The sequence below is a fragment of the Rutilus rutilus genome (genome assembly GCF_951802725.1).
Source record: "Rutilus rutilus genome assembly, chromosome: 17".
Taxonomy (NCBI): domain Eukaryota; kingdom Metazoa; phylum Chordata; class Actinopteri; order Cypriniformes; family Leuciscidae; genus Rutilus; species Rutilus rutilus.
In genome coordinates, this window is record NC_140230.1 from 18608630 (window position 1) to 18633279 (window position 24650).

At 36.1% G+C, this 24650-nt stretch overlaps 1 protein-coding gene and 1 long non-coding RNA gene across 4 annotated transcripts in view; one reads left to right on the forward strand and one right to left on the reverse strand.

The window, feature by feature from the left end:
• Positions 1-391: 391 nt before the first annotated feature.
• Positions 392-24650, forward strand: part of LOC311275782 — a 111375-nt gene continuing 87116 nt past the window's right edge. The window contains exon 1 of the long non-coding RNA XR_014624975.1: positions 392-554. This is a non-coding gene — a long non-coding RNA (uncharacterized lncRNA). The remainder of the gene's footprint in view (positions 555-24650) is intronic.
• On the reverse strand, positions 10416-23953 carry LOC311275778 (uncharacterized protein). 3 transcript variants are annotated; one of them, XM_084385022.1, is made up of 9 exons: positions 23533-23953; positions 14884-15038; positions 13904-14041; positions 13743-13767; positions 13363-13395; positions 13125-13157; positions 12026-12122; positions 11885-11932; positions 10416-11701 (listed from the first exon to the last, which is right to left on the reverse strand). In XM_084385022.1, the coding sequence occupies exons 1-8, from the start codon at positions 23696-23698 to the stop codon at positions 11890-11892; spliced, it is 690 nt and encodes a 229-aa protein (XP_084241148.1). In that variant the 5' UTR covers positions 23699-23953; the 3' UTR covers positions 10416-11701; positions 11885-11889. The 3 variants fall into 3 exon arrangements, with proteins under 3 accessions (XP_084241148.1, XP_084241147.1, XP_084241149.1); XM_084385021.1 differs by having other exon boundaries at positions 10416-11706; XM_084385023.1 differs by lacking the exon at positions 13363-13395 and having other exon boundaries at positions 10416-11706.

Here is a 24650-nt window from a genome sequence, read left to right on the forward strand (position 1 = left end):
CCGACTTCCTGTTGGGCTTTTGTAAAACTTAGAGCACGAAAGTTGTTTGGCCCGAAGAGATCTATATGTGTAGTGAGTTTCATATTATTACATGCAAGCGTGTTTGATTTATGGACCAAGTTTTCGGACACCATTCCAGGGGGCGCTGTCGAGCCTCCCTGCCACGCCCGGGTACCAGCTTCAGTCCGGCCCTGATGGCCGCAGGTTCTGACGTGTGTGCAAAATTTCAAGAGTTTTTGAGCATGTTAAGGGCCCCAAAAGTGGCAAAAAGGCAAAAAAAGAAAAAAAAAAAAGAAAAAAAAACTTCCGGAAACAATAAGGCCTTCACCCTTTCAGGGCTTGGGCCCTAATTACTTATCCTTTGCTGTAGACTAATGCTATTCGTGTTTTATTTCCAGAACTGCAGCTGGTGACTTGGAACCCTGACAGCAGTTTACGTCAGCGTGGAATTTTTCAAGTAAGGTTATGCAACTCTGTTTTCTGAACTGTGGATTACTATGCTGTTTGGATAAAGAAAACCGAGGACTACGTGTCTGAAAATGGACACCAGCTTGGTAAGGCAGTATGCATTTTATTGAACATTTGACTTGATAAACGAGTGTATCCAAGTATTCAACATCACAACAAATGTCTGTGTATTCTTAACAGGTCGGTGGATGTGTTAAGTTAAAAAAAGGTTAAGCTCAATTGAAAAATACAAACTAAATGCATGACATTTATATTTGAAATGAGTATCATTATTCTGAAACATTTGTAGGATGCACTGTAAAAAAACAACAACAAAAAAACGATGCGTAACAGCTGTTGAGCACTTACTTGACATTGTAAGTTCATGCTTTTTAAGATTTTAAGTTGCTCCTATACTAAATGGACTAAAATTGACCTTAATGTATTTATTTGATGTAATGTAAGCTTTTTACATTTAAATTTACATTTGATAGTTAAACCGACCTTTAAAATAGTTTGTCTGACAAAATTGAAGTTGGATTTTTTACAGTGGCTGTTGGCATGTTACACGTAGGACTACTCTTCCCTTGTTTTATGTTATGTTTTTTATGATTATGCCAAGTAATGTCCATAAATATTTCATGGGAGAAATCAAATATAATTCTCTAATATTCTGGTTAAAGTTGCATGCATTAAGCAATATCTTTGTACTTTATGTTGTAAGACAACAAAGCATTTACTTTGATTTGAGCCACTTGATTTTTACTATGCTTTGATCTTTGTGGAAGAAAATAGTCAAGAGCTTTAAATAGTGTCCATAAAAGAGTAGATAGCATATGTCACTGTTTCCAGAAGGAAATAAAATAAAATATTTATATATGACACGTGTAGGATTATTATATATATATATTTTTTTTTAGATAAATTCAGATATGGAGAACCAATTGATGATATTGTGTGTTAAATGGGTTGGAGACCCCCTCACATTTGTATTTGTAGCTATCTGTCAGCTATCTGACATTATGGGTTACTTGGCCCATGTTATAGGTGAGCGTTGATCTACTTTGGCATAGAAAATAGATCAAATTCAAAAGAATCATTGGTGCATGTTGATTCAGAGTTTTTTTTAACCTTAAAGAGCGTGATGGATTGTAGGGCGATATAGAAGATCAATTAAATACACAGGAGCTAAACCATTTAGGGCCTTATAGGTCAGTAGCAATACTTTGTAATTGAAATGGGACTGGTTACCTATTACCAGTGTAGAGATAGAGTGCTATTTTCTTGACCTGGTAAGAACTCTAGCAGTTTTGGATTAATTGTAGCTTGTTTATTAAGGATGCAGCAGTGCAGGACAACCAGCTAGTAATGCGTTACCGTAATCCAGTCTAGAGGCCATGAATGCATGAAACAGAATAGAAACAGAAACAGATAGCATTTTCTGTAGCTTAGCAAGCGAGGTGGAAGAAGGCTGTTTTTGTAACATATGAAATATGATTTTCGGAAGACAAGTTGCTGTCAAATATAACACCCATGTTTTTACTGTAGAGGATCAAGTAACAGTACATCCTTCTAAATGCAAATTGTAGATTCTGTGTACAGGTTTTTGAGTAATAGGCTACCTCAGTCTTATCTGAATTTAATAGAAGGAAATTACAGGTCAACCAATATATTATATGTTTACCACACTCTGTCAACTTGGATAATCTGGTCCTGATGAAATAAAACTAAGTATCAACAGTGGACACTATTTCCATGTTTTCTTATAATATTACCAAGTGGCAGCATATATATTGAAAATAACAGAGGGCTTAACACAGATCCTTGCGGCACTCGATAATTTACTGACATTATCTTTTACGTCCCCTTTTTTAACCCCTTTTTAAACAGGTTTTTTCCCGTTTTAATGGACAAAATGGTAACGGTCTGATAGGTAGGCTATTATGTAAACTATATGACTGTCCCTGAATACCAGTGCAATCTTGTAGTCATTCTAAGAGTATCTTATGGTCTACAGTGTGGAAAACAGCACTAAGATCAAGTAATACTTGTGTTGAGATACAAGCTTGGTCAGAAACTAGAAGTATGTCATTTGTAACAGACGTAAATAATACTGAGAATAATAAGTTATATAATACTGAGAAGAGGCTCTTCTGCTACAGGTAACAGCTCTTTCAGTAGTTTAGTGGGTATTGGATCTAATAAACATGTTGTTGGTTTAGATGCAATGATACGTTTATTTAGCTCTTCCTGTCCTAGTTGTAAAGCACTGCAATTACATAGTTTGACCAACTTGTAATAGAATACTCAGGTGATGTCAGTTTATTTGTTAATCCAGTCACTGTACTAAACAAAAACCTTGTATTGTTTTGGTTATTATCTATGAGTTCGCGGAGATGCTCATCTGGGACATGCGGTCTTTCTACAAGATTCTAAAGACGTCTAAATGAGTTTGTTTCCATTTGCGCTCTACAGTATATTTTGAGATTCTCTCTTGATAGTGTGATTATTACTGTTGTACCATGGTGCAGTACATTTCTCTCTAACATTGTCTTCTCTCTAACCTAATCTGATGGGTGCAACAGTTTCTAATGTACTAGAGAAAATGGTGCCCATACTCCTAGTTATTTCCTCAAGTTCATTTGTGTGTTTGGGTGCACTGAGCGGCTGAGACAGATCATGCAGGTAATTTGTGAATCTTGGATTGGGATAATTGTTCTACATGGTTGATAATGTCATGTGATATGGCAAATATCAGCAGTACACAGTATGCACGTTACAAGGTAGTGATCAGTGATGTCATCACTTTGCTGTAGAATATCTATCATTATGATTGGTTCCACGTGATATAATTAAATCTAGTGTCTAGTGACGTTTTGCTTGACCCCAAAGGAGTTTAGTAAATCTGTAAACGAAACCCATTAGCACATCATTTGTATTATCTATGTAAATGTTACATTTCAATCAATGTTTTTCACTTTCACTCAATCTTCCTACTTTATTTTTTGGTTAGTCAGGGATGTCACCGAATAATGATTGCCCACTCACTGAAGGGGTGGATTCCTGAGCTCTTCTAGTCTTAAGAACTAGATAATCTCTAATCAGTCTTACTTTTCCAATGTCATTTAGACCACTCTACCTTTTTATGTAACTGACTGAAAAAATTCATGACTAACTTTTAAGATTAGTCTAAGCATGTCTAAGGTTCATTATCATTAGTCTAATCATTAGTCTATGTTTATGCAACCGGCCATGGAACCAAGTGAATTAATCTGTTCTACTTTAGAGAAGGCTAGAGTGTTGTTTAGAAATTCACAGTGTCCATTCACATATTATATAATTTAAAAAAAAAGTTTTTTAAATGCATTGTGGGTCCAGTAGAAGTACATTGAAAAAAGTATTACAGCCCTCCTCGTCTGCTTATACGGCTTGTTTCTTTTTCTCTCTTTTTTTTACCATATAAATAAAAAGCCTTTTTGATGTTATCAAGTAATCAAACATTGTAATAATTTTATAACATTTTGTTTTGCTGACCCCAAACTTCTCAGGTGCATTCAGGGATGGAGCCAACAACACATTCCAAGCTTTATGATCTGCCATACACTATTTATTTTACAACAAAATTCAATATAAACAACATTGGCCATTATAGAGAATAGCTTATGATGATGCATTAAGTGTTCTGTGTAAAATGAATGAATAGTTAGGTCAACTACCACATACACAAAGCAAAGAAAACATGTGTTTTGTTATTTATCACTGTGGACATATGTGGGTGGCTATTTGACACTTCCCAGAGTGAAATTGTGTAGTAAAAATGCTAGATGACTCAAGAAAAGTGACAAATGAATCTCCCTCAGAAGACACTCCAAACAACAGTGCAAAGTTTAGTCACGAATTTGAGCATGTTTCCACTAATGAATTCTTTGCCTTGAGGAGTAAATAGAATAGGTGTGATCTGTACACAGGGTTATATTACAGTTCATTCCTCCTGCATCATTTCCTGTTCTGTGATTGCTGAGAAGTGATATATGAGGTGATCTTATACTGGCATGTGATTGGCTGTATGAATCAGCAGTAGACATGTTCTGTTGTTAACCTGGTAACCCACAGCTGTAACCTCTGACCAGAGCTTAAACGTCACATGCTTTGGGAATTCCCTGCACTCCAGTGTGTTACTGTTGTGACAAAATATGAGGTATGTGCTGAGAATATCTGTTTCAGTATTAAAGGTCTGTGATATTCCTTGCACAGACGATATATATAAAGCATGCATGTGGGGGTCATGGGAAAAATACTTTTATAAATTGCAATCAACAAAAAGCACACCCTAGTAACAAGCTTTCTCCAAGAGGTGTGACGGCTGAATCCTCCTCGCCAAATGCCAGAATGGGACTTATCGTCAGTGCAGTGCGCTGTCTGACCCACCCTTCGAGCCGGCCGGATCGAGCGACTTGAAAGTGCTCTCTCTCTTGCGATTTTATGATTAGGCTCACGCCCAGACACACACCTGAAGTGCTCTTAACGCCGTTCAGAGTGCAGGTTATACAATACACACGTGTTCTGCTCCCCCCAGCCAACCACTGATTCAGTATCACAGAGGCGTGCCCTCTGCCCAGTGCGCGCGTTGCGTTCTTAGGTAGACTGTAACTAGCCAGTTTCGAAATTCGGAGCAGCTTTTCGTCTGCTTCGCGGGTGCTAAGAAAGGCGGCCCGCTGTGAAAACTGAGAATGTCACACAGGATTGTGGAAGCTGTGCGTGCCTAAGCTTATGCTTCCCGAGGACTCGACTGCCCAATGGGAATGCGTGCCCACTCCACCAGGAGTTTGGCATCTTCATGTGCCTGGGTTAAAGGTATCTATACAGGACATCTGCCTCGCAGCAGGCTGGTCGTCTCGTCTCAAAACACTTTTGCGAGATTTTACAACCTGGATATTCCCTCTTTTGCACCGCACGTTCTGTCCTTGCAAGAGAAGAAGGCTGAGTAGCCATTGGACGACCTACCCGGCGTGTGTTTTAACTAGGTCGTCTCTAGGCAGCGCTGCTGGAGGCCGAGGAGGCTGTGAATTCTCTCGCGCCCGTGGGTAACTTAATAGCCAACCACTAAGTAAAATACACACAATCATAAGTATTGTTCCCGTTTATTTCGAGGAAAAGGGTTTCCCCCATACGTAATGTCTCGATCCGTCCTCCCAGGGAACCACGGATGTTTTCTGTGGCTGAATGAAGACAGTTGAAAACTGTCCAGAGTAGGCTAAAGGGCGTGCCAAAAGTAGGTGTGCTCTGACAGACAGCTTTCGCGACCAATGGTTAAGACCTTTTGGTCCACCCCAACTTTTCGTCATGCCCATTACTCCAACTTGCAGATACCCTAATTATGACACTGAAAACAACAAACTTGGTCGCTTTACATATCAGTCAGACGGCCTCTTCTTGAGCAGTACTTGGCCAACTGAAGCGACTATAGAGCCTAGACCTTCCTGTATGAGTTCATACAACACTGTCAATGTTATTCAACCACAGATATTTCAAATATGACTTTATTTGAAAAAATGTAAGTTGACATTCCCACAATTCCCTGCGTGACACTTCACATTTGATGTATTTTTGTTGAAATAACTATGTTTCGTCATAGTTTTCTTAGTTTTTTATAATCAGTTATGCACATTAGGGTTTTATGTTACATTTAATGTTGTTAAATTAATGTTTATTGTATTTTTAAAATTTCATGTGTGTTACCATGATGGTGTTTAATGTTTGTGTGAATGACACTGTGCACCTTCTACATATTAATATTTACTTTCTTGTGGAAGAACTACTTGTGATTAGCTTTGATTAATCATGTGACTCTCATTACTGCTGTAGTTGTTGGTTTGTCAGTGTAATACTATGGTACAAAACAGATATTAATACTTCAACAGAATGTTGAATTAATTCACATGTTTAAAATGTTAAATTTACATGTTACTCCGTAAGTATGTTTACGGTTTGATGTGATTTTTACAGTATTGGTCTGGTAACCACAGCTGCCAGTTTTTTTCCGTAAAAACAACGGGATTTTTTTTTACAGTGTATTACTTTGTCTATTATGCCATTGCATAATACCCAATGCATAACACAATGCATAATTGCCATTGTCTTAATACTTGAACTATATCTTTAAGCATTTTGACAATAATTAGATATATTATGTCAAAGTAATCAGTGAAGTTTTAATGAACAAAAGCAGGTCATAAGAAAGGGAAATACTTAAAAGAAGGATCTGTAAAGCTGCTGTTGTAAAGCTATATGAATAATACTTGGATGATGATTTATCTGTTCTCCTCAAATTGATTGAGGATATTGATGATATTGTGTTGATTGAGCTTGATGACCTCAAATTCCCACTTCAGTGTCAGAAAGACCCACCAGGGGTGTAGTTGTGAGCAGCTATCTGACATAAGTCACAGACTTGGCCCATGTTAGAGGTGAGTATTGATTTACTTTGTAAAATGATCTGAAGAAATAAGTCATGTAGACATCAAAATTATCTTATGGAAACCACAAGATTTTGCACTTAGTCAGCAGAGGATTTCACAAAAGAAATTGAGCATTATGTGTATAATGCTTGCAACTGAATGCATCACTAAATCTAAATGGCTTTAATTGACCATACTTTTCATTATCATATTAATTCACATTATATGACATATTTACAATAGAAGAGCTATACAATATACATTTTTAAGCTTTTATATTCAGTATTGGCAAGAAGAAGTTACCCATATGAATAAATAAGGGGCATTTTTAACCAGCAGTATGAGAAACATCAAAATTAGGTCAAATTCAGAGTCTTACGCTGGTATTGTGTAAATAACTATCTGTAGTCATCATCTGCACATAAAAGAATTTACATAAATTATATCACATCTGTACCAATTACTTCACGGCCTATGTTGGGAGGGGTGCACTGTGCATCTGAAAAGCAATGTACTGTGTTAATATAAAGGAAGTTTCTAAGTTGACATTGTGGTTTTGAGTTAAAGGAAATGTCCGTAAAGGATAATTGTCCTCCTGGCAGAAAATGACCTTTTCCATTTTTTCTCTCTCTCAGTTGCTGAAGAGAGTCTCAAATTTAATCATATTTTCATTATCAAATCATTTTAAAATGTTGACTTTTTTGGTTGCTTTTCTAGATGATACGCAAAGATTATGTGCAGGAACTATCAATCCTGTAATGATTATTGCGGTTCACAATCACGTTTACCAGCTACTATAAATAGCGCATATTCTTCTTGAACAGAAGTTCAGGAAGTGTGAGTGTACTTCCTGTCTCTCTTTATAACTCATGAGCCTGTCACGTGGCCATAAGAACAAATCATAATAAAATCTGACCAGAAAAAAAGTAGGATGATAAAATCTGTTCTTCTTTAGAAAAGACCAGAGAGTGATTTTAAAAGTACTCTCATCGGTCAGTACAAATATGGACAATATGGCAAACAAGATGGGAAAATGGTAAATGGATGCATTTTTTTTTTTTTTTAAACAGTAGTGTTTGCAAGTGTTAGTCACTCTCACAATGTGGCAAATGTCGAACTACATTGACTCTTTTCAAGCAAGCATTGTGGATCCAGTAGAAGTTTGAAAAAAGTGTTACAGCCCTGCCCGTCTGGTCAATCATAATATTTCTATAGTTCTTTTAACATGAAGATAAAAAGTCTAGTGTTATATGTCAAGTTATCGAAACCATCCAAACACCCTCAGGCCATTGTGGCTTATGTGCAAAGTTCCTTTCAAGGTGCAAAACTATTGCCAAGATATAGACTTACTTCTTTTTTGCAGTATTCGCATCATAAAAAATGTGATAAGCAAAAGTACAAAAATCTTATTGTTTTTAATCTTATTGTGTCTGTTTTTTAAATGTTGTTTACAAACTTATTTGTATAGATAAGCTTTTAATATTTTGTGATGTCTTTTTCTGTGTTTTGGGGTTTGATATTTTATACTTATATTGCATTTTGCTTGTTCATATGTTGTGTATAGCTCTTCATGGCTGTATTCTTAATTGTGTTCTTATATTGTGTAAAGCACTTTGTGTGTTGTGGCTTTAAAAGTGCTATATAAATATAATTTTACTAACTATTGCAAATGTCGTATTTGCTTCAAACTGCACAGTTTTGTTTCATAACAACATTATGTAAGAACTTTGAAAATGATAATGCAATAAGTGTTCTGGGTAAAAGGCATGAATAATTAGGTCAACACCAACATAGACAAAGCAAAAGAATCAGATGGTTTGAGATTTATGACTGTGGACATAAATGTGTAGCTATTTGACACTTCTCGGAAGCTAGAAAATATTTCATTATGTAATGGTGGAATAAAAGTGATGGATGACTCAGCAAAAAAAATGGTGAGAAGAGTATTGAAGATGCACTATTAACAGGGGACATGTCTAAGGAAGTGTGATGAGAAAATAGTAAGTGGTGTGATTATTTATCTGCCATATGAGTGGCTAAATTAACTGTCAGACCATCCTGCATCATTTCCTGAGGGTGAGGTAATTACTGGTACAGTATCAGTCAGACAGTGAAAAGCTTACCGTGGAAACAACGTGCACTTTGGAAAACCCCAGCATTTAAATCTACAGTGCAGTGATGTTTGTCTCTTGCTGTTGCTACAAATACGAGGTGTGAAAGAATACCTGTTTTAGTGCAAAATGTCTGTGACATTCCTTGTAGAAATTATACATAAAGCATGCATGTGGGAATATTACTGTGTCACTAAAATGGCAAGTAAACTTTTACAATAGTTTGGTCTTTTGTTGCTGCTGGTTACATAAACAAATGTTTCCTGGCAGGGTGATCATCTGATCAACAGTTTCCCAGCAAACATATGTGTGCAGATTCCTAAATATTGCAAAACAGCTATAGCCAATGAACTGGAACTGGTGGTTTTAGCCAGCTCTGGTCATTTAAGTTTATACAGGCCATAAACTGTCTCTGGGTGTGCAGAATATACCGCCCTGTTTAATTTATTTACATTAGTTAATGCATTAGGTATCATGAACTTACAATAAACAATACGTATAAGTATTGTAATAACGAGATATACGAGGATGTGAATGCTTTTTACAAGTTGAAATCTCATAATTATAACATCGCGTGAACGCATGTCAACTATCCTATTAGGCCATTCGAGAGCATTCATAAAAGTATCCTCGCGCATGACTCCTCAGGGAGCTTTCTCACTCCTCATTCTTCACCTCATGGTGAAAAGAATTGAAATACCCTTCAAGATGGCGGAGTTCGGTTGGTTTCTGGGTCACGGATTGAAGGACGGAGGAGAAAACGAGGAAGCATCAATTTGAGTATTGAGAAGCACACATATTATATAGAACGCACTTTTTTAACGGTTGCGAAGGACATTTAAATTCAATTGTAGTAGGCTCAGACAGTATGCGATTTTGGACGCAGCGTTACTCCCAGAACAGATGTTTGCGGGGGGGGCGTGGGAAAAAATAGAAGCTATTAACCTTATTAAAACTACCATCAGAATGATTTTTTTTTTTTTTAAATAAACCTAATATTAATAAATGTTGTAAAAAAATATATTTTTTAAACCTAATGCATTAACATTAACAAAAAAAAAACCTTATCGGGTGGCAATTTTTTGAGATGTAAATAAATATTAATTTTGAAATGTTACATTCGAGATAAAATTCACTGTTCAGATGTGATTAACTGATTGAGACTGAGGGTATATTGTATTGACAGGGCATTGAATGAGCTGGAGACCTCAAAGACCACTTCAATATCAGACAAACCCACCAGGAGCATATTTCTGAGCTCAGCTTTCTGTCAGATGACATAATGAGTTACAGACTCAGTCAGTGTTAAGGGTTAGTGAGTCATCAGCCAATACTCTTCTCAGCTGCACTCTTTTATCTTATCTGTGGTGTAGAAAAATAAATCAGGCACACATTGAAATGGTCTTATAGTAGGCCTATTTTATTAACAGAAATCCTTCATAAAGATTTTGCACCTAGACAGAAGTGCTTAAAAAGGAATACATCATTACAAAGAGTAAGTGATTCCATGCAATATAATAGCTAAGCAAATATTACTAAACATTATTCATGACACGTATAATGTTTTAAATAGACATTTGATACACATCTGATCAAATCTAGCATTGCCAGTTTCCTTTCCTACAATGTGATAGTGAACACCGCATTAATAATTATAATAATTTAATTTGTTACATTTATATAGCGCTTTTCTGGGTACTCAAATCGCTTTACATATGGAAGGGGGGATCTCGTCAACCACCACCAATGGAGATGACACATGAATATACAGTACATCAACAGCTACAGTATAGGGAGGAAATAACTTTGTCAGCATATAGCCCATATAGAGAGCATTTCAGCATTTTGATGCTCTCTATATGGGCTATATAGCCCCACCCCCAACCATCTTTAATGTAGAATAATACATCTAGACAATGTTAGTTATTGTATATTTTTCAAACACACATTCAAATTTGATGGCAGATCTGAAGCAGTGTTAATGCTAAGTGAATTTAACTAGTAATGCATTAGATGTGATGTGTACTCACTGGCACAGCATTTCATTTCATTTTGCTTCCACAGCAGCAACTAACAGAAATACTTGCCCTGGTCATACAGTTACTTTTATGCACACACTATAGTGCTATGCAATCCACCAAGTTCTTTCCCACAAACCGATTGGACCAGTGATAGATATATTTATAATACGAATTTTATAGTTACATGTATTAAGTTATCCTATAAGCTAAATATATTAAGTTACCATAAAATGTAGTTATGTATTTATAGTTCTACTTGCATATTATATATATATATATTCAGTTATATATAACATGCCCGTTTGCATAACGGACACAAAATTATTTTTTTATGATAAAATATTGTTTTCATATGTGCACCTTATAAGTGGACACAAGGAGTATTTATATATAAATATATGGTTCAATGATATATAATAAAATAATATAATTACTTCATCATGTAGGTTAGTCTATCACAATTTCTCAACCGCAGTGTCTCAATCACAATTTAATTGACAAGAAACACAAAATCCTGCAAGATATGTAGCCAGCATAAATAGAATAATAGAGCTAATACTATAAAATAGGGCCATAATATGGTTATGGCCTTGCTATATGAAAGATAAGATTATAGTTAAAATGACTGAAGATGAAATGTCCAGGTGCAATGATGTGACGACTTCTGTCCTTAAATAAAAAGGAAAGGGAAAGCCTTTTAGAAACTGTAGTCACTGCAGTGCATACTATAATTTACTCCTTAATATAATGTAGTTTATTTCAAAGGATAATACCAAAGATAATGATTTGGACTATTCATAAACATCGTTACTGCAGTATTTGACAAAATACCAATGATGCTACATACCAGAATCAAAGATTAGTGCAATCTGTACTGCCAGAAGAATATCCTCGCCTAGAAGGACAGAATTACACAAATATTAAAAGACAAATATTACTCATAGCCATGTGTTTATCTTGTTCATGCCAGTTTTTAAGAGGACCTTACCTTTGTCTTTTCTGACGAAGCACAATGGTGACCGTCACCAACACCACAAAAGCAATTGCTCCAATCAGAACACCAATGCCCCAGTTAGGAAAACCCACTGGGAAAACAAACAAACATAAAGATACAACAGAGAGGTGTGAGAATATTCGAGCACTTTAAGATAAAGTACATAATTTAACAAGAAAAAAAAATCAAAGGCAAAATATAAAGGCAAATCTTACACAGAAGAAAAAGTCATACAGATTTGGAACTATTTGAGGGAGATAAAATTATGACTATTTTTAATTTTGGGTGAACTGTCGTTTAAAAAAATGTATCATCGATTACACAAATACACACAGGGCTTTCATTAATTGCTTTGGTTGTAATAAAACAACATCTGAAATCCCTGTGGAGAACCTTCTGTGGAGAACCTTCAGCATATCAGTCAGGACCCAGAAGTAAAAATCCCATTCATTTTCTATATAGAGGAATATATATATATATATATATATATTTTTTTTTTTTAAATACTAACATATCTAAGATTAAGTAATAATATATATGCTGTAGAAGATACAAGTGAGTTATTTAAGAGTGTTTTTTTTTTTAAAGAAAAAGTTTAATAGAGCCAACGTAAGCTACGTAATTATGTCAGTATGTTGACGCTCTTAAACTACATTCATATTTGAATATTTAGCAATAATCTTCAAATATATTTATACGTATTTTATATTGTACTCATAAACTCATTGGTTCATAAACCTTTACAGATATTTCACAAATCCTTATGAAAAAATAAATAATAGGAACAAATGTTCTAAAGTTGCTGGAAAGCACGAGGTCACTGTTGCGGTCCATTTTGCTCAAAGAATGGTGTTTGCTTGTGTTATGTTCACATTGTTGCTGCTAATTTGCTATGCTAAAGAACTTACAAAAAAAATTACAACATGCATGTGCTTTCTGGTTTCTGAAACATGATACTAGCTTGTTGCTATTTTGGACTACAGAAAATGTTTGAGTGTACAGTGGCAACACTTTATTTGAGCACTTTCATGTTAACAGCTTGATACAGGTCAGTGGCGCTATAACATAACATAACATAAGCAGTTGACCTTACCTTCAGGAAGTGTTGTCGGAGGAGTGGCATCACCTGAAATACAATAATTTCACTCAGTGCACATACTAATGTGCATTCTGGTTTCTGAAACCGGATACTTGCTCTTTGGCCTAAAAAGGCCTATCTTGGACAACAGAAAATGTTTGAGTGTCCAGTGCCAACACTTTGTTTGAGAACTTTCATGTTAACAGCTTGATACAGGTCAGCGCTATAACATAAAATAAGCAGTTGACCTTACCTTCAGGAAGTGTTGTCGGAGGAGTGGCATCACCTGAAATACAATAATTTTACTCAGTGCACATACTAGGGCAATCTCAAGTCTTTTGTTCTTAGTCACGTGATATTACTATGAGCTAAACTGGGTGTACAGAAGATTAAACACCTGCTTCAACATTTATAGGTAAAAAAAATCTGTACAGCATAAAACTATCATAAAACAAAATCTCAGACAGAAAGAATCAAACTGAAAGTAATTTTATTTGTTGTGGGAAACTGATCTACGTGTATGCTTGTATTGCAGACAGCAAATTCTTAAGATAGTAAGAAGTATCCTATTGTCAAGGTAAACGGGCATGATTATAAAGATTGTGTAGTCATAGTAGTAAATCAATTACTTACAAGAGCACAGCTGCTTTTCAATGATCTGCAAAATAAATAAAAACAGAGTCCATAATGAAAGCATAAAGTGCAAATGTCAGTTCAGTTATGCAATTCAATTAATTTAAGGGCCTAGCAGTACATAAAAATGAAATGATATTGAACAATATTAAAACAAATACATTTCCAGCGGGGCAGATGAGCAGACATTCAAATTTTTCAGGGCAGGTCTGTAAGATGGCTGTGTTTGCTGTTGCCTTAACAATTGGGTGGATAAATTTCATATCTCCATTAGCATCAGAAAGTCCTGCCAGTTTTTCCTGATCAGGAGAGGGAGAGAGGATGGCAAGGCATAAACATAAACAAGAATAAAAATTTTTTATACATTTGTTTTTACACTGAAGCTATGTGCAATGAATTATTTGAGAATTGTTGGGAAAAAAACACTAGTAACCATTTCATCTTTAGGTTTTAACTAACAACCCTAGTCATCCGAATTTCTGTTTGATTACTCATAAAATGTAGTCAGGTCTTCATTTAACTCACAATCTGACTTAACTAAGAACACAGAAACAATTGTACTTTGAGTCATTGTCTTGTTTCATCACCTAACCTCTCTAAAACTTAAAGGTCATGAACTGTTGTCCTGACATTCTCCAGTAAAATATCATGAAAGTGATTTCAAAGTGCCCTGAGGCACCATGCTTCATAATTGAAGAGGTATTGGTGTTGGCGTACAGTGCCCTTTTTCCTTTCAACTACGTATTGTTCCAATTTCCAGCTTTTGTCTTAACTGTCCACAGAACATTTTCCCAGACTCATTGATTTTGTGTGCCTTTATTTAAAGGGCAAGGCACCTGAGCAACCCACACTTCCAGCCTTATCTCCTGAATTGACTCCAATTATCTTGCGGAGAAGTCAGACAGACATTCACTTGCTTTTTCCTATAGTTGGTGTAGTGTCTTCAATAAAACGCTCAATAGAAATTGCAATTGTTTGTGTGTTATTAGTTAAGTCAGATTGTGTTCGTCTTTAATTGTGACTTGGATGAAGATCAGACCACATTTTATGAGTAATCAATGCAGAAATCCAGATATTTTCAAAGGGTTCACAAACATATTCTTAGCGCTGTATGTTTTTTTTTAAGACATAAAATATTTACATCTACAAGCCATTGGGTCTCGCAGTCACTGATGTCCTCCTTAACTTCATATGAAGCATTAAAGGAGAACTGTCCATCATCCAGTCTCCCCCCTGTGCATTGCAGGGCATCAGCTGCCTGTGATGACAGTATGATGCACAGAAGCACGGCCACAACTGAAAGACGACATGCACAAAACAAGCAGGTTCATTTGAAATGTTACAAAGATTAACACACAAAAAGCCTATTCAAACTTTTTTTGAGGCCAATGACCCCCAATGTCATGATCCCCTGTTAAGAGCCCTACTTTCTAAAATTTTAGAGATAACTACATATTTTAAGATTAATTTATACAGTGCGAGTAAAAATGGTAATGTTGAAAAAAACACTGGTATTTATGCTGTCATTGTAGTAGGCTATTTAATTTTTAAGAAAGCATTATCTGGAAAACATTATTAAAATATTAGGTCACTGGACAAGTTTGAAACCTCCTTGTCTAGAGAGCCCAATCTCTCAATTTTGACAAAGACACACATTCATGTATTATCAGCAGATGACAAGAGCTAAATTACAGCTCAAGTGTTTACACCATAATCAAAGGTCTTTCATAAAGAGTAACACTTAGTCATCATAACACTACACTTGACAAGCTTTGTCAATGGCAGCTTTCATGCTAATCATGTTTAAACATCCTTTGATATGTGATCAACAAATATGAGATAAGGTTAGACCAAGCGGCAGCCAATACAGAAGTGATTTAAACTGCAATTCATCGACTGGCCACTAGAGACAGGCTCCAAAAGGGAGTCAATTCCATATATCCCCCATGTTAAAATGCCTAACTTTACAGCAGAAAAAAACTGGTTTTGTTTTTTAAAGCTAATTTTGCCCTTCATGACGACTGTGAGGAGGGTGAATTTTTTTTTTTCTCACTCATCTATTTAAATTATATTAAGCCTTAAAGTTCTGCATAATTAAGGCCGTGGCCACTTGAGTGGCAGGTGGATTGCCGCTGCTGTCACTACTAGCCGTTTGTCTGCTGTCTGTTAGAGTCACGACACCTCAGATAATTCCAGCTGCTGAACTTGCCATCTCTGCCGTGTTTGGACCTTTTTCCGGGATTTAAATTTTTCATACAATTTAATACACCCATTACTTCGCCCACGCCTTTGGATTCCGTCGTTGTCGAGTATCGAGAGAACAATCAGCGCTGTATTTCAGTTGGATTCCTCTGTGAACATGCACTATGGATGTCTGACAATTTCATTGCTTTTTGGAGTTTTCATATTTAAAGGTGCTCTTAGCGATGTCACACGTTTTTTAGGCCAAAACATTTTTGTCACATCCAGCAAACATCTCCTCACTATCCGCTAGCTGCCTGTCTCCTAAACACACTGTAAAAAAACGCGGTCTCTGTAGACAGCCCAGGGTTCACAAACGGCAAGAAAAACAAACTGGGCCAGCCTTGGCCACCAAACATAACAAACAGTGTTCCAGCCAATAACCGATTGGGGGTGGGGGTTGTGGGGTTAGTGCACGTGCACATGAAGGGGGGTGTGGGGAGTTGAGGAGAGAGAAGCATGAAGAGGGAAGTTAGCTAGAGGAGAGATGTCCTAACAACGACTAACGTTAAAATGGTATATTCTTGGTTATCCAGGAGTGACGTGTGATGATGCGCAGCCAAGATGGCGATGGCCGACTCCGCCCTCTTTTGGATTCAAAAATGCTCCTCAGAAACCTAGGGTGACGTCTCGGACAATACGTCCATATTTTTTTTTACAGTCTATAGTTTACTTTAGGCAAACGTGTCTGGCCATGACTAATATTTAATCTTCACTCAAACCACACGATGAATAATACTTATCTTTCCTCGGTTTTAACCACACATAATTCAGTTTGCTGCATGTTTGTCCCTCTGCTACAGCGTCAAAGTATACTTTCAGCAACCACTGGGGATCATTTCACTTGTACTTTGATAAATAAATAAATGACAGTATTGTTATATTTCAAAGTAATTCCATTCAATAATCCATTCTAACAGATTTCCCCCTTGTATATTCTGATATATGAAAAGTAAATAAACCATTTCGGTTTCCTCCTGATTGTGCCAATGAGGTATATAAAATGGTTTGGTACAAGACACTGCAGTAAATAATGGTTACATTCAAATGAATAACTTTGTGTAGATACTGGGCTGCGTTTCCTTGAAGCATCGTACGCCTAAGTTGATCATAGAGATCACTAGTTGGCAGTTGTTCTAAAATCAAATTAGGCTTACAATGTTTTTGGAAAATGCAGCCCTGTGTGTACACAAGCATAGACAGCTTTTACTGAAGCCTTTAAGACACAGAATCCACTGGGACATAATTACTCATGGAACGGATACAAACAGTGTGATCATTTTCCTAGGAAAAACAGATTTGTATAGGCTAAGGATCCAACATCTTTGAATGATTTCCTAAAGACGTGGGAGGAATTTGGCTTACAATTGGCTTTAAATCAGACAAACATAACTGAGTTCTGTTACTGTGTGGCGCTGCTTGTTTTTATTAACATTTACTGTTATTCATAAAGTTAATTATTATAGTAATAATGTCATATGCGTACTGTAACTAAGACAGTGTAAAATACCATATCTGCCGCATCAAATGTAGTTTAAAAAGATGTTTCACAGAATATTTAACACACAGAGGCAGTATAAATGTTTTTACTCAAAACAGTAATGAGAATCAATAAATGATTTCTACTGTGCATGCTGCATTAAAAGTTTCTTCTTTACACCTAATTAACTGTTACTAGGGGTGTAACAATACACTCCTGTCACTAGAATGTCACCTCTTCTCATGATTTCACAATATTTTAAAGCCAAATAGAATTAAAATTGTATTTTAAAACATTTGATAAACAGTTAGCAAAAAGTGGGGTTCATTAAAATGCTAAATTTGGTATTACATCAGGAATGGACATGAAGTCCTTCTTCATGCAGGGAAATGGTGACACCAGAATAGAATCATTCTTGATCCTTCTCAGTTAAAAATACAGAATTATAACTATACACGATGTGTATTTTTGTATTGCAATATATTTTGACACAATACATGTTTCCACTTTTACTTTAAGTGTACATTTTAGTATGCCAACCTAGAATTTTGACTTATTTCCTGGAGGATGTGCCACTGAATGCATACTGCGACTGTCATTCTGTCAAACATCTCCTTTTCTGTTCTATGGGGGGTGGCTGGACTATCCTTTACATGCAAAAGCATGATAACTAATACTTCATTTCATGACTTATCAAAAATGATCACCAGTCATTTAAAAAGGAAGTCTAGCATGGCTACTGGAAAACCCTCTGCCTTTTAATGTTTATTTAACCAGATATTCTGGACACAGCTTAGGTTTTTAAATGCCACTCAAATTGTAAAATATAGTTTTAGAAGAAGATATTTTCCCAGATCAACTGAGATTATATGCTTTCCTAATAACTTTCCCCATCCTGCATTCCTTTATCTGATGTCCTTCAGTATTTAAAGCTAACAAACATTGCCACACCCCAGCCTACCCACTCAAAACTCGTGACTGCAAAACAAAGGCAAACCACCTTGTATGATGCAACACAGGGGTAAAGGATGTCCATATTAGGACTTCTACAGACATCTTAGGGAGAGAAAGGAAACTACCTTTTTTTGAATCAATACTTCACATGACATCTGATGCAACACAAGAGGCGAATTTTTAAATTGAAGTATTCTGCTTGCAAATTCAACCACTCATAAAGGAGGGGGAAAATACATAATATTATTATATATTAAATTATAGATCTGTGCTATAAACTTAATATAGTAGGGACCTTGTTTCTGTTAAAAAAAGGGAAATCAATAAAGGCAAAGGAAACATAAAGTAAGTAAGTGTTATCACGTTGTTTCATACTTCATACAACCACAACTACTCTTACAGCAAAAAAAGATCTCCCCTCTTTCTACAACTGAAAAACACTCACATGTTGAACTGCTTCTGATTGTCACACAATAGTAACCAAGATAAACTGGTTATAATGATTACTGAAAAATGTATATCTTGAGAATTGAGAAAGCCTCACTTCTGTAGTAACATTAACCTTCGCTTGCACCTGCATTCGAAAAGCATTTTAATCATCGATTTTAATCTTTTGTGGTGGGGCCAGTGAAAAAATTTTGGTAGCACAAGTAAAAAAATGTGAACCACAGGCCAGCAGGAGAAAAAGCCTTGCAAAGAGTTTTAGTGTTCAACAAGATCACACATGATTTTATGTTCTGAAATAGCAAATGCTTTACCGTCCGGTTCCTAATTCAAAAGTGCAAATATGCAGGGCTTGTATGACACTGCTTACAATTTTAATGGAGTAATAACCAAGTATTTCAAACTTTTCTTAGATTTGACAGATTAGACCAAAAAAAAAGAGGAAAATGATACCCCAACTTCCCCTACATATTATATTCAAGTTCTGATGATAGTAACATGTATTATCAGCCACCCTAAATGAGAAAAAACCCTCTATCTCTTTCTCTGACATATGGGTTTTGACGTATTGGTTTTGAGTGGGCCTTTGGCACACAAAAATATTTTCCCAAAACAGTATAGTGCTACGATTTCTAAAATCTCAGAAATCACATTAACTTATAACCCATCAACACCACACAAACTATTATTGCAGCTAATTATGTCAAGGCAAAAATATCACCCCATGTTTTTTTTTTTTATCAACAAGAAATGACAATGTTCTCCTTGTTCACAAACAACAAACTAGTCAGTTGTTTGATTTCCACAAAGCAATTAAAATGTGATCTTATCTAACATTATCATAAAAAAAAAATCAATTATGGGCAAAAATAACAAAAAAAAAAAGTTGCTTCATTCAAGTCAGGGTAAGCTATGTCAGGACAGGCCAACTGCAAGGATCAATTTAGCTTAATCAAATCTAGCTTTAAAGGGTTAGTTCACCCAAAAACCCTCATGTCGTTCCAAGCCCGTAAGACCTTCGTTCATCTTCGGAACACAGTTTAAGATATTTTAGATTTAGTTCGAGAGCTTTCTGTCCCTCCATTGAAAATGTTTGTACGGTATACTGTCCATATCCAGAAAGGTAATAAAGACATCATCAAAGTAGTCCATGTGACTACAGTGGCTCAATCTTAAGTTTATAAAGCGACGAGAATACTTTTTGTGTGCAAAAACCCCTAAAATAACGACTTTATTCCACTATTCATTTCCTTCTCTCTGGGCCTCGAGTCTTTTTCTCGTCGAGTATTCTCGTCGCTTTATAAACTTAAGATTGAGCCACTGTAGTCACTTGGACTATATTAACAATGTCTTTAATACATTTTCTGGGCCAGCAAGTTATAATGCCTTAGAAGCCTATGGAGGTCCTATGGTGATCCAGCTCTCAGATTTAATCAAAAATATCTTCATTTGTGTTCCGAAGATGAACGAAGGTCTTACGGGGTTGGAACAACATGAGGGTGAGTAATTACTGACAGAATTTTCATTTTTGGGTGAACTAACCCTTTAATTCCTCGAGCTTACGGTATTAGTCTTTTTAGTGTTTGCAAGGCTACAGAACTTTCTGTCTTTGTGTGTTTGTCAGAAGGTCCAGGGCTGTGTTTCTCAAAAGCATCGTGAGCTGATCGTAGAGACCATGGGTGTTCTTGTTCTGCTATCACCAATGCAGACATGGTTTTATGTTTACATAGTGTTCTTTTAACCTAAAACCATGTAAACACATTGCATTAAAGTAAATACACAAAATAATGTTCTTTTTAGAACAATCATATGACCCCTTTAACAAGTTCAAGCAAAAACTGTAGCAAAAGGATCATTTAAATGTTATTTTTCAGAATTTGGTGACCTTTAAAACAGTTTTTTTTTACAGCCATTCTGAGTGAAATCATTGTAATTAGGCTATTATTCTGTGCATTAATGTAATAATTTACAAAAAAGTATTTATTTGTATTATTATTATTATTATTATTATTATTATTATTATTATTATCGGGTTCGGTTCTGATTATTATTATATTAATTCGGTTCGGGAGTATAGATAAAAGCCCGCCCGCACTGACAATTGATTGGTTGGTTCCTTACATGCGCTTCGTGAGACACACGCGCACACTAGCACACACACGCAAGGTCTCTCGCTACATAGATATCATATCTCTCTGCTGTGCGCGCACTACGCATGCGCGCTCTTGCTCGCTCGCTCTAGATTCCGGGTGATTTTAACTCATTTGCGGGCATCAGGTGCTGTTCCAGTCCAAAATTGTCATGCCCTTCACTCGCTAACTTCCCTCCGTCTTGTTCACTCGGATGTACGTCATTGCTTAAGTTGCACGAGTGCCCACTACTGGCGGAAATTGCGGCGGGCTGAACTGGAACGTCCTAAGCCCTTGATCACTTGGAATCAGCTATGGAGTTAATTTATTATTTAAATTTTTTCCCCTTTAAGAATTTGTTTAATGCAGCATCCAAATGGCGGCCTATAGGCGTGTTTGGGTTGTTTTAAATTTAAAAATATAGAATTAATATATCATAGAGTTGTTTGTTGTGGTGGTGATTAGACGAGATATGTGGTGACGTCTCAGTCGTACTGCATTGTGGGACATATAGGTACCTGAAGTGTACATATGAAGTAGACTCGCTCCCTCTGTCAAAATCGAGGGAACGAGGGTCTGTCCATATAAACTTCACAAAGTGGAACGCACTTCAAAATGGCGGCAGGGATTCCCCCGAGGGGAAGTGCTTAGGGAAGCCAGCCAATGCTGCGTTCCAGTCCACTTTTAGACATGCACTTGCGAACTTCCCTAAGCACTTCCCCTCGGGGGAATCCCTGCCGCCATTTTGAAGTGGTAATCTACGAATGATGTGTAACACATTAATCATTTACTAATCACTTGTAAATTACTTATAACTCAATCCACAAAACACACATAAAATGTTAGGATATCACTTGCTAATCATTTATGAATGTTTTGTAAATGATTAGTTCATCATTAACCACTTATAAATGACTTATTCAACTTAACTCAACTTTATTTAAAGAGCACTTTCAACGCCACAAGTGGAACCAAAGTGCTGTACAGAAGGTATAAAATAATTTTCCTGGATCAAACCCGAGTTTAGTAAGCGAACTGTTAACGTTAACGAACTTTTACAATATAGTTGGTGCCCTAGGGTTGGAATTTGGTGGCAGGTAGGCTATAGGTTTCATGATCAAAACGCAAAATGTGCCAATAAAAGTGGTTCCGCTTGTTATCTTCTGACAAACGGATCTGATAACTATGTAGCCTAGTTACAATTTCCAACAATCAGTGTTGATATTTACATAAGGGAACGGAGAAAAAACAATCATGTTATGATTTTAACATGCTAAAAAAATTTTTAAAAAATCTGAGGTTGCATGTATTCTGATTATTCATAATAGGCCAACATGAAATGTATGTATGTGGCAGATTTAATACGCCAAGGAAAATTATTAATAGCATATTCATTATTAATTAAAATATGAAAAGACACATATTTATTAAAAACATACATTGTTCAGTAGTAGGCCTACAGTAGCCTACTACTGAACAACATGTTTTTAATAAATATGTGTCTACTAGTACTACTACTAGTACTAATATTTTATATAATATTAATAATAATAGTAATTGATTAGTTGAATCTGGCTCATTCCTATGTTTGTAAAGACGATTTAATTTGAGGAATAACAAATACAATTAAAACTATTAAAGATTTATTTGTAACTATTACAATTATAACAATATATGGCTGTTGGAGATGCCGCAATTTCAGCTTTGTACAGCTTATTTGATTTAATATCAGAATTGTGCAGCACATCAGAAACTCATTTCTGGATTAACTGAACTCATTCTGTATTAACTGAATAACCGTTTATATTCATATTTAATAACATTTCAAATTAATATTTAATAAACAGCATTTTCTGAAACATGAAAGATATATTGACACTTCTTGCTGGATACACATAGCCATAGGCTACTCAGAACAATTGCAGCTTTCTCTGATGGAGAATTACAAACTCAAAACTTTGGGGAATCTGTTGTACTACCATAGTAGGCTACTACCCATAGTTTTCCTCTGAAAACGTCACTGCACCAGGGGGGTTTCCAATAATTCCTTTCAACGCACGGTAAGACTTTCATTACAAGTGAAATTTTCTCGTGACATCCTAAGTGTTTCTCAAGACATAGGCTACTTGTCTTGTAAGCGGCATGTTGGATTGTATCGACTCCAGGAAGAGTAGCTGCTTGTGTGCAGCTAATGGAGATCGAAATAAATGAAAAATGAAATGAAAGTGATATGTCGATGTCTGAGGATTAAGATCAAACAAATAAGAAATAGTTTGGTGGACTTCGGCGTAGCATACATTTTTTAAATAAAATAAAAAGATGTTTGTTTGTATGAATTAGCGAAGCCAAATCAATGAAACTGGACTGTTTCCACCTCGGAGTATAACAAACAAAACAAAAAGAAGCCGCTACCTTTTTAAAATCAGTTTGAATAAAACCGCATGTCAACCCATTCCTCCTACATGTTATTTGGTGGCTACTTCAGACTTGCAGATAAAATTGTGTACATAGAAATGTAAAACAAATTAATCAAAGAACTTACCGAGCATATTGAAGGCTGCGCGTTTATGACTTTTACTTCCTGAATCATTCAGCGAGAGTGAACCATAAGGTGCGTTCCATTCGACAGGGACAGGGTCCATACGCAGTGTTCTCTGCTCCTCTACTCCATGAGCAGTGAAGTGGACTTCACTGACTGCAAACGTCATCAAAGAAAGTCAACGACGGGGTCGCGCAAGTTAGGCTTGTTTGAGATGCGCCTTGCCTCGCCTGAAATGCATGCGAGAGTAGGCAGCTGCAGTGAGAGGAGGAGTGAAAAAAGCGCAGGCAAGCCGGACAGATCTCTCTTCTTGTAGTGGATCTGACACCTGCGAGATCAAAGATGGATATCGCGGGATTCACGCTCGTGCACAGTGTTGCTAATAAACTGGATGTAATTCAAGTTCTGTTGCTTTTATATGAAAATAAATAAAATGAACAAAGACACCCAAAGTACTTATTTAATTCCATTCCAAATACATGTTTATCAATAATTTTTTCTTTAATACAGACATAGGCCTATGTGTTTTTATTTATTTTATTTTTTTATAAAAATTAAATTGCATAACCCAAAGATATCGCACTGTCAGATAGTTTGGGAATATTCACACATAACATATACACATAAAACCTGATATTAGAGTTTTAAAATCAAACATTTTAAAAGAGAACAATACATCACAGTTGTTTAAACCAATGAGCATTAAGCTGTTTCGTCAGCAAGTTGTTTCCCATCGTGCTTTGATCAGCGCAGTCGGTGGAGAGCAACTGCGCTCGACTGCAGAATCCGACACTTGCGCCTTGCGATCGCGAGAGATTTTTGACATATGTCAGCATGACATCAGAGCAAGGCGGACCGTACTCGGACACATTTCTAACCGGCATGCATCTCGCGCTGATCACCGGTGATCGGTTCTGCGCAGATTTTGCTCATCTCAAACAAGCCTATTATGATATAACATAAATATATATAGGATTACATTCATATTTTATTTTTTATTATTATATTATATACAATGTTCAATGTCATCAGAATACAAATGAGAAAAGAGTTAACAATGAGCTAAAAAAAAAAAAAAAGTTAAAGAAAAAGAACCAAGAGGGTAAGCTATGATTCTATAC